This window comes from Mauremys mutica, chromosome 4, assembly GCF_020497125.1.
Source record: "Mauremys mutica isolate MM-2020 ecotype Southern chromosome 4, ASM2049712v1, whole genome shotgun sequence".
Lineage (NCBI taxonomy): Eukaryota > Metazoa > Chordata > Testudines > Geoemydidae > Mauremys > Mauremys mutica.
In genome coordinates this window covers 44659629-44677770 of record NC_059075.1, presented here as the reverse complement: position 1 = coordinate 44677770, position 18142 = coordinate 44659629, and the positions used below count along the sequence as shown (strand labels likewise).

General features: G+C 44.8%; 1 protein-coding gene across 3 annotated transcripts in view; it reads left to right on the top strand.

Annotated features, from left to right (window-relative positions):
* TTC6 (tetratricopeptide repeat domain 6) overlaps positions 1-18142 on the top strand; it is a 154218-nt gene that overhangs the window by 106180 nt on the left and 29896 nt on the right. For all 3 annotated transcript variants that reach the window (XM_045015740.1, XM_045015739.1, XR_006579141.1), the window contains exons 19-23: positions 594-676; positions 2698-2774; positions 4666-4826; positions 11883-12017; positions 14750-14899. In XM_045015740.1, coding sequence (XP_044871675.1) covers positions 594-676; positions 2698-2774; positions 4666-4826; positions 11883-12017; positions 14750-14899 — 606 coding nt within the window. The remainder of the gene's footprint in view (positions 1-593; positions 677-2697; positions 2775-4665; positions 4827-11882; positions 12018-14749; positions 14900-18142) is intronic.

Genomic DNA, 18142 nt, shown 5'->3' with positions numbered 1-18142 from the left:
ACATATGTAAATCTTTGCAGAGTTGGGATCAAAGGCAATAACAGATAATCCTATCTGTAGTAACTGTAGTTGTAAAGCCTTCCTCCATGAGCTGAATATTTAGAGCTCTATGGGTTTTTTAGGGCCTTACCTTGCCATCAGTCAATCCTCAAAAAGTGGAATGGATAAAATAATAGTAGTAAGCGGTAAGATTAATAGATAAGCTTTTGTAAAATATTGTAAAAGCCGTTTAGGAAGTTTGCATATTTGTATCTTTTGTCAGGATTAAGGATCTCTGTGCTGTTTTAGGCATTTGTTTTAGTGTCACCATTAGATTTAGGGAGAATAGAAAGTCCTGAAATTGGGTGTTGGTATATAAGTAAAGCAGAAGCTGATTAGCAAATACTTTGTTTTAAAATGTATTTATTCATGATATGCAAGTCACTCTATGTATTCTACTATTATTTAAAACTTAAGGAAAAAGACAGTATAGCCATTAATTTACATATTTTATTACAAAGAAATCTTTTGTAGGGAAGAATACACTCAATGGGGTAGAAAAAGTGATTAAAGAGTATGTACGAGTAACTGAATTGTTTTTTTGTAAATAACAGGTGCACAATTTACAGCGTGCATTAAGAGATATAAATCAAGCCATTCATCTTTATCCAACTGAATCCTATTTATACATAATAAGGTAGGAAAATTATCATTTAGAACTTAACAAGTATTCCACTTTACAACTGTTGTTTGAAACACAGTAAAAACATCAACTATATTAACACATCTACTAAACAAGCCTAGTTAATGATAATAATTAGAGGTAATAATATTTTAATAGCACTTTTAATCCTTTGCAAATTATATCCATGTAGTAGCACCTCACTGGTGTTACCTCTGGGATGGAGAGAAGGATCCAGCATGATATACAGGATGCTGCATGACAAAATACATGCAAGGTATGGGGAGGGGGTGGGTGAATATGAACAGTGACAACAGGGCACACCTATACTCTTCTAAATAATTTAACTGTCCTTTCAGAGTGGATAAATATTTCAGTGTCTTATCTGAAGAAATGACCTGCACAACCCCACTCTTGCTATTAAGGTAACAGAGGTGGGACTGACTGAAACTTAATAAACAACTCTTTTGATGATGAACAAGAAGGACTAACTTTTCGCCCATTCCCTCTTAAGTTTGTTGAGCTCTGAAGTGCTGAGTCCAGCCTTTCCCCTAGGCTTGAACCTATGAGTTCCTATGAACAGAACCTATGAACCTAGAGAGTAAATATTTCTAACCTGATATTTAGCTGTTCTCTTCAGCTTAGCCTAAAAGCTCCATTTCTGTGTAGCTTTAGTCATTTTCTCTGTAAATCTGTTTCTCTCCTCACAGAAAATAATTTTGCTAAAGATCTTCTCTCTCATAGTCTTTTTTATATACTCGGAGAATCTCAGGGTTCTACCACCATTTGTTCTTTTTTCCTTTTCTGGTCTTTATTTGGTCTCAAAAGCCAAATATGAGCTTCCCAGACTGTTCATGAATGTCCTTAGTATTTTCTGCATAGTTGGTGGGTTTTATTCAAGCTTCTTATGGCTTGTCTAGAACCAGTGCACCATTTGGCATATGTAAATCCTGCCTGTCACTACAGGCATGTGCAGTTTGAGAAACTCTCCTTTGGCTGGTGTGGATTTCCAAAACTCTGTGAAAACTGACGTATTGACTAATGAATCCATATGGTTCCTAATGTATGCATAAAATACATTTTTAATCATGAACTAATTCCTTCACTCCACTCCTTCCAAATTAGTGAAAGGTACCAGCCCTTACTAAGTCAAACAGATAAGCCAGTTTTCATCTGAGGGGAGCCAAATAAACTGTAGGAAATGTTTAAAAAGTGAGGACATCTCATTGTCATCTCAGTGCAGAAGGCCCATTCACTGATCTATGCATCAATTAAAACTCACATTAAGGACTTAAAGTGAGGCTGTACTCTAAATAGTAAATATATAAAAATGTAGTCTTAATCAATGTTCCTTGTGTGCATTTCAAGTCCTCTCTGCTTACTTGAGGAACAATAAGAAGTTTTTACTGCTTTTTACTCTTATCAGTACTATAGAGCTGCAACAAACTTAAGAGGGAATGGGCGAAAAGTTAGTCCTTCTTGTTCATCATCAAAAGAGTTGTTTACTAAGTTTCAGTCAGTCCCACCTCTGCTACCCCAATAGCAAGAGTGGGGTTGTGCAGGGGTCTCTGAAGGCCTGATTTGGCTTGCAAGTACATTTACTACTAATGGTGATGCATGGGAAAGAAACAAACCTAGCTTGGCTTTCAGAATCAGATTGAATTTACCTACAACCACTCTATGGCAAAACAACATTGATTTTAGAACTAGCATTATTAACAATATTTGCATAGTTCTAGTAGTGTGTGTGCTATTACTGTGGAGCCCACAAAAAATGTGGGCCTTGCAATTGAATAGCTATAAATTTTTTAAATTTCTTGGTGATAGTGTTTTAAAAAGGTATGTGCAGAAGAAACAAGAGGAAAAACCTGGATGGTATTCCTTTGAAAATGTGATTCTTACTAGAAACTTTAGACTTTTACTTACTCCTGCTTTATTTGTACTTTTTAAAATACTGCTTAAATAAGAAATCTCAGCCTGAAAAAATGGTTTTACAATGAGCAAATTACATAGAACAAAAATTTCTTTTGTTACAGGGGACAATATTTAATTGAGATGAAGGAATATAAACTTGCAAGCTTCTGTATTCTTCAAGTAGCAGAAATGAGTGATGGTAAAGTCAGTTTAATAGTCTAGGTTCTTATTAACCATAGTATCTGAGCCCTAATGTAAGGAATGATTTAACTACTGTAATTTATTATAAGGAACCATGACACTTCCTTATGTTGCTTGCAGTTTTTTCACTTACTTTTCTTTACTTGTGCTGTTTCTGTTTATAGTTAGACTTATAAATAAGGCTACGTTTTAGTAACATCTTTGTAAAAGTCATGGACAGTAAACAAAAATTCATGGCCCGGGACCTGTCCATGTCTTGTACTATAGTACAATAGGCCGCTGACTAGATCTTGGGGTGGGGGCAGCCTGAGGGTGCCATGGTTGCTCGTGGAGGGGTGCCACGGGTGCTCAGGGGTGGCCCAAGACCCCTTGCTGGTGCTGGGGGGGGAAGGGGGCAGGGCGGGCAGGCGGCGGAGCACAGCCCAGGAAACCCACAGGTGCTGAGGAGGAGGGTTGGTGGGGCTGGCAGGCTCCCTACCTGGCTCTGTGCCTCCCCAGAAGCAGTGACATCCCCCTCCCTCAGTTCCTAGATGGAGGCACGCCCCGGCAGCTCTGCGTATTGCCTCTGCCCTGAGTGCCGACTTCGCAGCTCCCATTAGCTGGGAACCATGGCCAATAGGAGCTGCAGGGGCGGTGCCCGCAAGGGGAGGCAGCGTGCTGAGACCCCTAGCTATGCCTTTGCCTAGGTGCCGAGGGATGTCGCCTCTTCCGGAAAGCCCCCTGAGATAAGCGCCACCCAGAGCCCTCACCCCCTCCTGCACCCTAACCCCCAGCCCTGAACCACGTCCCATACCCAAACTCCTGCTGCTGCTGGGGGAGAGGGGTGTGGTGGCCCAAGACTGCCCCAGCAGTGGCCAATGTGGCTGGCCCAGGGGCTGCCTGAGCTGCTCATGTGGCCTCCAGCCAGCCACACCAGCCGCTGCAGGTCACGGGCCTCCATGACAAATTTGCAGCCTTACATATAAATATTGGTAATAGAACGTTATGTGGAATTTATGGTTATACTTTGTATTTACTTAGGACCTTGCTTACTAAGATATCAACAGGGCCGGCTCCAGACCCCAGCGTGCCAAGCACGCGCTTGGGGCGGCATTTTGCCGGCAGGGCGGCAGGTGGCTCCGGTAGACCTTCCGCAGTCATGCCTGTGGGAGGTCCGCTGGTACCGCGGCTTCGGTGGACCTCCCGCAGGCATGACTGCGGAGGGTTCGCTGGTCCCACGGCTTGGGTGGACCTCCCGCAGGCATGCCAGCGGATGCTCCACCGGAGCCGCGGGACCAGCGGAACCTCCGCAGGCAAGTCTGCAAGAGGTCCCCTGGAGCCGCGGGACCGGCGACGGCCAGAGCGCGCCCTGCGGCGCGCCGCCCTGCTTGGGGCGGCGGGATTCCTAGAGCCGCTCCTGGATATCAAATAGCTTTTCAAACATTAAGCTTCATAATACACCTGTAAGGTAAAATACTACGGCTATAGTAACCCTTGTGGGTTGTAATAGTGGTCTCAGAGTGGCAGAACAAGTGCCCCATGCCCTCAGTGGGGGATGATTCTGTTGTTCAGTTGACCCCTCAGCAATTCCTGTGTAGTTGATTGAGGTTGTTTTTTTTCCTTGCTTTCTTTGGAGAAGGGAAATTTGCAGATGCCCATGATTTGACCCTAACTTTGCTGCTTATAGTTGAAGTTTTCTACTCCAGGCTGTGATGTGAAAGGTTAAAACTCAATTCTTAAAAAATTGTTTGTGTTTTGGTATAGCAGTTAAAGCAAACAACCTTGGAGTCTCATGGATTTTTGAACAATGTAAAGTTTGTTTATCCTATGAAATTACCTTATATTTAGAACATGCAGTGTGAAATGATATAATATTGTGACCATTGTTTGTTTGTCTTTCTTATTTTCAGTATCCTTTAAAACCTCTCCTGTTCAGCAAGCGCTCGTTCTGTCATTTTGTCAAAATCACAGTAAAGCTATAGAGTGCTTACTTGAGGTTATTGCAGATCAGCCTGCGCCTTCCATGTTTGTTCTGCTAGGAAAAATACAAATGAAAGCCAAGAAAACCAAGGTTAGAAATTTTTTTCTAAACTATTTACAGCAAAATGCCAAGCAATACAATGTCTTGGTTTCTATAGCCTTGATGCTTTACAGAGTATCTCATTTTATCAAATATTCCCTGCACTTCGATGTTTAAATTACAAAAGGGAATAGTAACACTCTTTTCAGCTTAATGCTCCTGCATTAACGTTTCAGTAAATATTATGCAGTGTTGTTTAAAACCATGTACAATTCAATTAAAAGAAATAATTATGTAGGCTGGAGTTCAGTTAAATTTAATAATGTTGCTTTTTTCAAAACATAAAAAGAAAGCAGTGTGCAAATACTGTAATATCTAATTGAGCTAGAGGCAATACAAAAGTTTGGTTGCTTCGTATTTGTAGAATGAATGTATAAGAATTTTCAGAGTGATTACTGTATAACTAGTCCCTCAGCTTTGTGAATACAGTACTTGCTTCCCATTGTGTGTTACCAGTAGAAATATCATACTGTTGCTCCTTTGACCCAAGCAGTTAGACAATAATCATGGCCTTGCAGGGTTATTATCATTAGGAGGAGAAATAGACGATAAAAGTCAGGCATTTCTTTTGGTGCAATCCTGTTTATTTACAAAGAATGTACAGCAAGCCCTGTTTCCTCAAACACACTAGAAACAAACTGTACCTGGCAATTTCCTTGTTCAGAAATCCCCAAGTCTGCCTCTCTAGCAAGTTCTGTGTCCTAGAAACTCCATCCCTCTGCTTCGTCTCAGGATCATGCTCATAACTGCTTCTCTGGCTTTCTCTTGTACTGCACAAACATGCACATAGCTTGCAGAAACAAAACACTTACATCCTATGTTTCCACTAGGCAGAACCCCTTGAACCACATCATCATACAGCCTAGTGCCTTAGGCAGTAGCCTCCATTATTACATCTATTTCACCACAGAAAAAGGGCTTAATTTTTAACTTATACTGCACCTGAGAGAAAGGTGATTAGCTCATCCATTGGCTTTAACCATGGCTGTGATAGTTTTTGGATCAACGGCCCCTTGATGGAGGCCATTAGTAACTTTCAGCATAAGAGTACTCTAGGCATTAGGGATAGATCCTGAAAACATGCTGTCATGGTTGCAGGTCTGTCTGTATCATTATCTCCTTTCTGGTCTTTCTGAGTGCACCACCTCAGATGTCAAGCCTTGTGCCTTTACCTCTCCCAGAGTGGAATTCTGCAATTCTCCCACTCTTAGCCCTGGTCTACACTACGAGTTTAGGTCAAATTTAGCAGTGTTACATCGATATAACCCCACCTATCCACATGACGAAGCCGTTTTTTTTACTTAAAGGGCACTTAAAATCGATTTCTGTACTCTCCCCTGACGAGGGGATTAGTGCTGAAATTGAACTTGCCAGGTCGAATTTGGGGTAGTGTGGTCACAATTCGACGGTATTGGCCTCCGGAAGCTATCCCAGAGTGCTCCATTGTGACCGCTCTGGACAGCGCTCTCAACTCAGATGCACTGGCCAGGTAGACAGGAAAAGGCCCAAGAACTTTTGAATCTCATTTCCTTTTTGGCCAGCGTGGCAATCTGCAGGTGAGTGCAGATCTCATCAGCAAAGGTGACCATGATGGAGTCCCAGAATCACAAAAGAGCCCCAGCATGGACCGAACGGGAGGTATGGGATCTGATCGCTGTATGGGGAGACAAATCCTTGCTATCAGAACTCCGTTCCAAAAGACGAAATGCCCAAACATTTGAAAAAATCTCCAAGGGCATGAAGGACAGAGGCTATAACAGGGACCTGCAGCAGTGCCGTGTGAAACTTAAGATGCTGAGGCAAGCCTACCAAAAAACCAGAAAGGCAAAAGGCTGCTCCGGGTCAGATCCCCAAACATGCCGCTTCTATGATGAGCTGCATGCCATTCTAGGAGGTGCCCCTACAACTACCCCACCCCGGTGCTTTGACTCTGTCAATGGAGTAGTACGCAACAGGGATGTGGGTTTTGGGGACGAGAAAGATAGCTCACAGCAAGCAAGCGGAGAAACCGTTTTCCCTGACAGCCCAGGAACTGTTTCTCACCCTGGACCTGGAGTCAGTACCCCCCGAACCCACCCAAGGCTGCCTCCCGGACCCGCCAGGCGAAGAAGGGACCTCTGGTGAGTGTACCTTTGTAAATATTATATATGGTTTAAAAGGAAGTGTGTTTAATGATTAATTTGCCCTGGCATTCGCGGCCAGTACAGCTACTGGAAAAGTCTGTTAACGTGTCCGGGGATGGAGCGGAAATCCTCCAGGGACATCTCCATAAAGCTCTCCTGGATGTACTCCCAAAGCCTTTGCAAAAGGTTTCTGGGGAGGGCAGCCTTATTCCGTCCTCCATGGTAGGACACTTTACCACACCAGGCCAGTAGCACGTAGTCTGGACTCATTGCATAACACAACGTATGGTCCCAGTGTTTGCTGGCATTCAAACAACATCTGTTCTTTATCTCGCTATGTTATCTTCAGGAGAGTGATATCATTCATGATCACCTGGTTGAAATAGGGTGATTTTATTAAGGGGGCATTCAGAAGTGCCCATTCCTGCTGGGCTGTTTGCCTGTGGCTGAACAGAAATGTTCCCCTCTGTTAGCCACGTGGTGGGGGGAGGGGTGAAGCGATCATCCTGGAGAATTGTGTGTGGGTGGGTGGGGGGGAGGTTAGTTGGGTTTGTGCTGCATGTTAACCCAAAAACCACAGCCCGTCCTTTTAAATTGCCAACCCATTTTAAATAAAGAGTCTACCCATTGTTCTCTAAAATGTATCTTTTTGACTACCACTCTCCCTTTTTTTCCTCCACCAGCTGCAAATGTTTCAACGCTCACACTATCTTCTCCTTCCCAGAAGCTAGCGAAGATTACAAGGTGAAAAAAATGCACTCGCGATGAAATGTTCTCTGAGCTCATGCAGTCCTCCTGCACTGAAAGAGCCCAGCAAAATGCATGGAGGCAGACAATGTCAGAGTCCACGAAAGCATAATATGAACGCAAGGACAGATGGCGGGCTGAAGATGATAGGTGGCGTCAGCTTGGTGACAGAAGGCAAGAGGCAATGCTGAGGCTACTGAAGAAACAAACTGATATGCTTCGGCATATGGTTGAGGTTCAGGAAAGGCAGCATGAGCACAGACCACCGCTACGGCCCCTGTGTAGCCAACTGCCCTCCTCCCCAAGTTCCATAGCCTCCTCACCCAGACGCCCAAGAACGCGGTGCGGGGGCCTCCGGGTACCCAACCACTCCACCCCAGAAGACTGCCCGAGCAACAGAAAGCTGGCATTCAATACGTTTTGAAGTGCAGTGTGGCCTTGTCCTTCCCTCCTCCCACACCCCACCAGGTGCTTCCCTCCTCCCCCACCCCTCCCGGGCTACCCTGGTGTCTGGCTGCGCGTAATCAGTGGCCAGGCGATTTGCCTCAACCTCCCACCCCGCCATAAATGTCTCCCCCTTACTCTCACAGTAAGTGGAGTGCACAGCAAGCAGTAATAACAATGGGAATATTGGTTTTGGTGACGTCTATCCAAGTCAGTAAACTGCGCCAGCGTGCTTTTAAATGTCCAAATGCACATTCTACGACTATTCTGCACTTGCTCAGCCTATAGTTGAACAGCTCCTGACTACTGTCCAGGCTGCCTGTGTACGGCTTCATGAGCCATGGCATTAAGGGGTAGGCTAGGTCCCCAAGGATAACTATAGGCATTTCAACATCCCCAATGGTTACTTTCTGGCCTGGGAAGAAAGTCCCTTGCTGCAGCTTTTGAAACAGACCAGAGTTCTTGAAGATGTGAGTGTCATGTACCTTTCCCGGCCATCCCACGTTGATGTTGGTGAAACATCCCTTGTGATCCACCAGTGCTTGCAGCACCATTGAAAAGTACCCCTTTCAGTATATGAACTCGCTGCCTTGGTGCTCCAGTGCCAAGATAGGGATATGGTCTCCATCTATCACCCCACCACAGTTAGAGAATCTCATTGCAGCAAAGCCATCCACTATGACTTGCACATTTCCCAGAGTCACTACCCTTGATATCAGCAGCTCTTTGATTGTGTTGGCTACTTGCAGCCCCCACAGTAGATTTGCCTACTCCATATTGATGCCCGACTGACCGGTAGCTGTCTGGCATTGCAAGCTTCCACAGGGCTATCGCTACTAGCTTGTTAACTGTGAGGGCTGCTCTCATCTTGGTATTCTTGCGCTTTGGGGCAGGGGAAAGCAAGTCACAAAGTTCCATGAAAGTGCCCTTACACAGGCGAAAGTTTTGCAGCCACTGGGAATCGTCCCAGACCTGCAACACTATGCGGTCCCACCAGTCTGTGCTTGTTTCCCGGGCCCAGAATCGTCATTCCACGGCATGAACCTGCCCCATTAACACCATGATGTCCACGTTGCCGGGGCCTGTACTTTGAGAGAAGTCTGTGTACATATCCTCATCACTCTCATCACCACGCTGCCGTCGCCTCCTCGCCTGGTTTTGCTTTTGCAGGTTCTGGTTCTGCATATACTGCAGGATAATGCGCGTGGTGTTTACAGTGCTCATAATTGCAGTGGTGATCTGAGCGGGCTCCATGCTTGCCATGCTATGGCGTCTGCGCTGAAAAAAGGCGCAGAACCATTGTCTGCCATTGCTCTGATGGAGGGGGTGTGACTTGGCTTACAGGATATTAAAATCAACAAAGAGGGTGAATTTGCATCAAGGAGAAACGCACACAACTGTCATACACATCGGCCCCCTCAAGGATTGAACTCAAAACCGTGAGTTTAGCAGGCCAATGCTCAAACCACTGAGCTATCCCTCCCCCCATTATTCAGGAAGGGAGGGAGGGGGGAGCAAATGAATACAAATGAATACAAAACAAATCTGGTCTCTTTCTTGTTTTGATCCACTCCATCTCTCTTATACATGTTAGGCTGGCAGCAGACGGTGCAGTACGACTGCTAGCCATTGTCGTCTCCTGGGTGCTCGCCAGAACATGGTGATGTACGACTGCTAGCCATCCTCGTCTCTTGGCTGCTCACCAGAAGATGGTGCAGTACGACTTCAGGCAGGACTGAATCTCCATGAGACAAAACTTAAAAAGAGAATGACCTGGAGTCACTCCCATTTATGTCCAGGTGCTCACCACCCATGTCTGCCCCGGCTCCCCTGACTGACCTCACCGAGGTTGGCTAAAAGAGCACCAGGAGACGACGACGATGGCTACCAGTCGTAATGCACCATCTGCTACCAAAAGGCAATGAGCTGCTGCTGTGTAGCAATGCAGTGCCACGTCTGCCAGCACCCAGGAGACTTACGGTGACGGTGAGCTGAGCGGACTCCATGCTTGCCGTGGTATGGCGTCTGCACAGGTAACCCAGGAAATAAGGCTCGAAACATAGCTTTCACAGGGGCAGGGCTGACGACATGTACCCAGAACCACCCGTGACAATGTTTTTGACCCATCAGGCATTAGGAGCTCAACCCAGAATTCCAATGGGTGGTGGAGACTGCGGGAATTGTGGGATAGCTACCACAGTGCAATGCTCTGGAAGTCGATGCTAGCCTCAGTACTGTGGACACACTCCGCCGAGTTAATGGTCTTAATGATCTTGGAGTGGGGACACACACAATCAACTGTATAAAATTGATTTCTAAAAAATTGACTTCTATAAATTTGACCTAATTTCATAGTGTAGAACCTGTTTTGGCCTTTTCCCAAGGCCTGAGCCTGAGGAGTTGCCAGGCTGGAGCTCCCCAGCTCCTCTTGTCTTTCCCCAGCCCTGCTCTGGTCCCTGTACCCTGAGCTCCCAAGCAGCCAGGTCCTTCTCCCTCTAAGGCTGGAGAGAGACTCCTCCAGCTTCTGGCCTAAAGCCCTCTTATCAGGGCCAGCTGGATCCTAATTGAAATGGCCACAGTTGTGGCTGCTTCCCCAATCAGCCTAGCTTGGCTGCTTTTAATCCCTGTTCTGCAGGAGTGGGACAGTCGCCCCACTACAAGACCATTGTGATTATCTACTCTGACCTCTGTACAACACCAGCCATAGAACTCCCTCAAAGTAATGCCTGTTGAACTAGTATATATATATTAAAAAAATCCAATCTTGATTTTAAAAATTGCCAGTGATGGAGAACCAACCATGACCTTTGGTAAATTGTTCCAATGGTTAATTATCCTCACTGTTAAAATATTACTTGGCTAGCATCAACTTCCAGCCATTGGCTCTTGTTATACCTTTGTCTGCTAGATCGAAGAGCTCATTATCAAATATTTCTTTCCCATGTAGGTCCTAATAGACTGTGATTGAGTCACCCCTTTGCCTTCTCTTTATTAAGCTAAATATATGGAGCTCCTTGAGTCTATCACTTTAAAGCACCTTTTCTAATCCTTTAATCATTCTTGTGGTTCTTCTCTGAACCCTGTTAACATCCTTCTTGAATTGTGAACACCAGAACTGGACACAGTATTCCAGCAGCAGTTGCAGCAATGCCAAATACAAAGGTAAAATAACCTTTTTACTCCTACTTGAGATTGTCGTTTATGTATCCAAGAACTCATTAGCCCTTTTGGCTAGAGGAGTCACATTGGGAACTCATGTTCATCTGATCATGCACCATGATTTCCAAATCTTTTTCAGAGTTGCTGCTTCCCACGATAGAGTCCTCCAAAAGAGTCAAGAGGCTGAAAGTTGCCAAGCAACTGCAACAGGAAGAGATTATTAGTCAGACTGCTTAAAGTTCTACTTTTTGTTTTTGTTAACACTTATTTAAACCAATGACTAAGGAACATTTTGAAAAAAAGTTGTACTTAATCATGCCCACACCTTCAATTAGAGCAATTCAGAACTTCCAGCAAAACCAAGGAAGAGCAACCTTCACATTTCTTAAATGTATAAGGCTAAAACAACAAAAGTACCTTCCAGGCCTCTTTTACATATAATAAAGAAGCAAAAAGGGCACAAGCCCATTAAAAAAATTCTGTGTATGTTGCTTTTAAAACTCACAGACTTTTTTTTTTTTTTTTTACTAACAGTGTTTTACAAATATTAGAGTAATATCCTTTGTTATTACAGGATGCTGTGGAAAGTTTTCAACTAGCATTAAAGATACTGACTTCTTCAGCAAAAATCTTGCCTAATACATTTGAGGCTGCAGAAATTTATTATTTCTTGGGCCTGTGCTATATGGAGCAAGTCAGTTTATTACAGGTATGTATTTATTATTTAGAACATATTAGCGTTGTGGCTTTAAGAGCTGGAAACAAGATTGACTAAAATTTTTAAATATTTTAAAGGTTACTTTTCACTACTTTTTACATATGTTTATTCTTTAGTTGTTATCAGACCTTCTTGCCAATGTGTGAACAATTTTTTTCCATACCAGTATTACCATGTTTAATTAGTTATGCATACCTTTTGCTGTGTTTCTAATGGTGGGGAAATCAACATGAATATCTTATCTGTACATGAATGTTCTCACTATTGTTGTTATAAGCAAAATACGCCATGTGTGGATAGCATCTTAGTTATCTGATTGCTATACTTTTACAGAGGTTAAAAAAAATCCCCCAGCCAACCAATCCTAAACGAGTTCAGTTTTTGGCATTTATTTTACACATGATATAAATCTTTTTTTTAACTAGGTATTTTTTATTATGTAATTTAATACATTTTTCTAGGTGCATTTTAATATTAAAGCACTTTTTTGTTCTTTCTATGTTTTGAACTACAGTTACAGGCTTGCTCATTCACAGTCTGATCCGAAGTCTATTGCAAACAATGGGACTTCTTCAGTGGGCTTTGGATCAGGCCTTATATGAGTAGGATCCATTTTATATATTAATAATGCCAACTTCAAAAAGCTTATAAACCGTAGCCTTCCCCTCATTTTGACGCGTTACAAAATTGACATTAGAAAATCTTTTTGAGTGCCTTTTTGATTATTGTTGCATCTCTTTTTACCATTCTTTCCTATATTCTATTTTTAGAGCCTAGTCCTGCAAACATTTATGCACATGTATAATGTCTTTGACCTCAGTAGCATTAGTTATCATTATGTATTTGTATTTCAGTAGCACCTAGCTGTCCCAAGCAAGATCGGAGTACATTGCTAGGCACTGTTCCAAAACACAATAAGAGATAGTCAGTAGTCTGAAAAGCTTACACTCTTATGTAAACATGAGAGACAAGCATGGGTGAAAGGGAATATTATTATCATGCTTATTTTACATGTGGGGAACTGAAGAACTGAAAATTTAAAGCCTTGATTCAGGAAAGCACTTAAGCACTTGCTAAGTTCATTCCTATTCAGCAAAGCACTTTAGCATATGCATAAGTCCCATTGACATCAGTGGGACCTAAGCAAGTGCTTAAGTGTTTTGCTGAGTAGAGATGGGCCTATGCATGTTTACAGTAAAGTTCATCCTTACCTGCTTTGCTACATCCGGGCCTAAATTTACTTGCCATTTACTTGCCAAAGTCACATAGAAAGACTATGAAAGAGCCAGGAATGTATGCAGAGCTCCTGAGTCCCAGTTTGGTGCCCTGTCTACTAGGCCAGGGCTCGGCAACCTTTGAGAAGGTTTCGCGAGCCAGTAATACATTTTATATTTACAGGGAAGGTGGACAGAACCCCAGACTGGCAGCACGGGTGACAGACGGAACCCCAGACCGGCAGCGGGCTGAGCCACTTAGTCTGCTGCCGGTCTAGGGTTCCGTCCGCCGGCCCCTACCAGGCGGGGTCCCAGTTGCCAGCCCCGCTTAGCCCGCTGCTGGCCCGGGGTTCTGTGCACCCAGGCTGGCAGCAGGCTGAGCGGGGCTGGCGGCCGGGACCCCGGCTGGCAGCAGAGTGCCACTAAAAATCAGCTCACGTGCCGCCTTTGGCACATGTGCTGCCGGTTGCCGACCCCTGCACCAGGCCAACCTTCCTCTCGTATGAGTAAAGTTAAACAAATGTATAAGTGTTTACAGGACTGGATCTTAGACAGATATCCTTAGGTAGGAATCCTATTTTTGAATAGTGCCTAGCATGCTTCAGGCATTATTTCAACAATAACAATATAAACATTAATAATTTCTTTAGTCACAGAAGACCAGTGAATAATATCTACAGTATATTCAAAGTGTCACTATTATATATGACTAAAATTTGAAATGTCACCTGGAATAGGGACTTCCCTCATACTAACTGTCCTGTTTTGGATAGAGAAGGGAGTAATATTTGAGCTGAATGGTCCTTCTGTTTTGTGGTTTACCTCCAAAATGGATCTGTTAGCCTAGGTTATCGCTAAATCTTCAGATCATAGCCACTTTAAATTCCCTGTCTGACTTGATGTTTAGTTGTGAAGACAAGAGCTTGTCTCTGTATTACAGTGTTGGGAGACTCACCAAACATAGTAGTATCACAACATTATTTTTATAACTCCGTTAGCCTCCTTTTCCAAGACAGTTATAAATGATAGTCAAGAGTGGCTGAAATACCTGATGTGGCATACCCTGACCACTAGGAATAGGTTACTTTCCCTTTAGAATATGTGACTGCCACCACATTAACAGATCCCAGAAAAATCTGTGTTTTTATACTCCAGTATGAAGAAAAAAAAATCTGCAGAAGGACCTTAAAGAAATCACATTTTAAGTGTTCTCTAATGTAGCAAATAATTTTAGTATGTTAAATATTTATGGTCACAAGACCAAATTCTGCCCTTGGTTATACCAATGTAGTCCCACTGAAGAAAATGTGGTAAGATAAGTATTAAATGAGGGCAGAATTTCACTTATTGTGTTTGTCTCATATGTTGTATTAAAATTAAAAAAAAGTAGGAGTAAAATAGTGAAAACACAAGAAAAAATATTACTGGGTTTTAAATGTTGATATTCTGCCTACGATTCCAATTGTGCAAGTAGATTACATTAATTCAAACCATTATGTCATCTTTTAGGCCTATGAAGCTTTTAGTCTTGCTGTCAAGGTATACCCAAATTATTCTGATGCTTTTTATCAGCGAGGGCTGTGCAGAATGCAACTCAACCAAGCTAAGTGCATCCAAGATTTCAATCGAGCACTTGCCATTAATCCAAAACATTTTCAGGTAATACTGAATTTACAATTCTGATGGTTTTCTTTTGGGTAGGTTTTGAGAGCAGTTTTAAAGAATTCTGAAGTCAGGGCCAGTTAGGCAGGCAGAACTGCAGGGTCTCAATGCATGAATGAGATGTTGGTGTAGGGAGGAGGGGTTTAGATTATTAGAAACTGGGGAACCTTTTGGGAAAGGGGAGCCTATGCAGGGAGGTCTTTTATACTAAGGGCTGGGGGAAAGCCAACAGGTCTGGAGGAGCATGTAGTTCCAACAGAGACATCCATCAGGGGAGGCTCTATTAATGGAGATTCTCTTTATCCTAGTGTAAACAGAGTCAGGATGAGCTCTACCCTGACATCTGGTGGTACATTATGAGGAGTGGGCAAAGGAATTTTAGGAATGTGCATTTGCATTGGTAAACCCATTCCACTTAGCATAACACACAGCAGCATGGGAAGGTTATTTTCACACTGTGGAATCCCCAATTTCTTTGTTATTGGGGCAGGAAGGAAAAAAAAGTGCTGTTACCTTAATTATGTGAATGAGGAACTATGAGACTGCTTTATGACAGAAATGACTCAACCTACATTAAATAGTACTTGCTAGACAGGGGATATGGGTTCCAAAACCCAGTGATTCGAGAGAGGCTGGGGATAGGTATCTGTACTTGGTGGTGCAGGCTCCTTGTGTGAGCCAGAGGCCCCAGTTTTGCCTATGCCTCTCTCCACTGTGGAATGTCAGAGTTAATTTTGATTCCCTTAAGAATCTAGATACAGGTTACTGAGCTGAACTCACTTTGGACCAGTAGTGCACTGGCACTGGGCTCCCCTACTGTGAGCTGAAATCACTAAGAGTTTGAAATCACTAAGAGTTGAAATCACTGGAATTGCTGAGCTAAGAGCACTGAGTACTGTGCTAACCAGTGGGGGAGCCTGAAGCTATACTGTGGAGCAGAGCAGCTGGCAGAGTGGAGCGAGCAGTTTCCGAGGACGGCTGGAGCGGCTCACAGGACAGCTAGTGGACCAGAGCAGCTGGTAGAGCGGAGCAGCTGTGGGACGGGTGGAGCAGCCCACGGAGCCACGGAGCTGAGCAGTTGCGGGGACGACTAGTGGAAGCAGAACCCCGTGAAGAGGCAGGGCAGTTGGCCCCAAACCACGTAAGGTGCCCCTTGCTACCGAGGCTGGGGAGGGGGACCTCTGCAGGTAGACTCTCGAACTCTGGGCTGCCTGACCTGGGATAGAGACTTTTGGATTGTGGGACTTTTGGGACTGTGGGTGATTTGGGGGGTTGCTGGACTCAAGAGACCAGAGAGAAGGACACGGCCCAATTTCCTGGGTGGGTCTTTGCTCACGGTTTGATCTATGAACTCTAGCTGAGGTATTTTCCCAATTTAATGCTTGTTGTTTACCTCATGTAATTAAATCTTTTCTGCTACACCAAGACTCTGTGCTTGCGAGAGGGGAAGTATTGCCTCCTTGAGGCGCCCAGGGGTGTGTGTAAGGTTTTCCCAGGTCACTGGGTGGGGGCTCGAGCTGGTTTTGCATTACATTGTAGGGAAGGGACCCATATGTATTGAACCCGGCCCTTGCTGCTATTGTTTCGGCCTGGCAGAAGGGTTACATTTTTGGGGGCTCGTCCGGGATCCTGGGTCAGTACCCCTCGCAAGCACATCTTGAGTGATCCATTGAATTTGGAAAACCCCAAATTACCTTGTTGTTTTGACCTGTTGTATTTGGAACAGATTAGAGTTTGTATAATGACCCTAGTCTTGTTAGAGGACTGGTGCAAGGGGATGAATATTGACCCCAGGAACTGTATTCTGGTTACGGGGGTGCTGGAGGCAGTTGATGAGGGCTCAATAGAACCTATCTTAAGGTCATCCACTGAGTACCTGCGTAAGTGCAAAATGCGTGGGCGCATGTTTGTGAGGGAGGAGGGGGCTTTTGCTGTACTGTGTGAGCTGCCCTTGACTGTGGACCCTCTACAGGTTCCAGGCACGATAGCAGTGGAAGATGGTGAGTGGAAGGTAATAACCACTGGGAGCCAGCCCTCACCAGCCCCTACCCCTGATGTAGAGTTTTTAAAGAAAATGTCGGCCTTTTTGGGGAAAGAGGGAAAAACTTTGGCTGATATGCCAGGTCTGTTGGGCCTTAAGCCGGAAGCCCCACAACAGGAGCCTGCTCCTTCACCTGATGAGTGGGTGAAGGCTTTGGGGCAAGCCTTAGAGAAAGTTAGGCCATCCCACCCTGAGTCAAGCCCCTATCGTAAACTGAGGTTGTTTTCTGGGGGTCCCACCCCAATACCGGGGGAGGAAGCATTTGAGCCCTGGTTGGAGCACACCACTGAGATGCTGCAGGAGTGGGCGGTGCCTGATGCTGAAAAGAGAAGGCGACTAATAGAGTGTCTCAGGGGGCCAGCCCTAGATGTGATTCGCACCCTAAAGCTCGGTAACCCAGGGGTCAAGGTGAAGGACTGCCTGGAGGCCCTGGATCACGCCTTTGGGAGAACTGAGGGTTCAGAGGATGTTTATTGCAAGTTCCTCAATGCAAGGCAACAAAAGGGAGAGAAGGTTTCTGCCTATATCCAGAGGTTGGAGAAATTATTACAGAGAGCCATCATGAGGGGAGCAGTAGCAGTTGAGCAAATGGACCGGACTAGATTGGCTCAGATTGTGAGAGGAATTCAGTACCAGAACCCAATCCTTCTCCACCTTCGATTAAGGGAACGGCAAGATAATCCACCAAGTTACTCTTGCCTAATAAAAGAGGTCCGAGAGGAAGAAGAGAGGCAGGCAGCAGGCGAGGTTTGGGAGGTGCAGCAACACCAGGCAACTGGCACAACATCCATGCGGACACCCAAGGCACTAATGGTGAATCCTCAAGAGGAACTTACCCAGCGAGTGCAGGCCCTGACACAGAAAGTGACTGAACTAGAGAATACCTTTGATTCAGCAAAGACTTCGAGGTGCAAGGAACCCTCTGGTACCATGGTCCAGAGGACTACGTTTAGAACCTCTGCACCACCCCGTCAGCAAGGGAAAGGACAATCCTTCTTCTGCTACCGGTGTGGCCAGGGTGGGCACATTGCTGCAAGGTGTCAGAATGCAGAGAATCCCATGCTGGTATATCAAAAGCTGAGGACCACCTGGGGAAAGTCGGGAAACGGCCCCAGGGCCTGGGAAGGGAGCCGCCTAGGCCTGCAGGATGTGGAGGCTCCCCTGGAAGGAACCATGCGGCCCGAATCCCCCCAGGATTG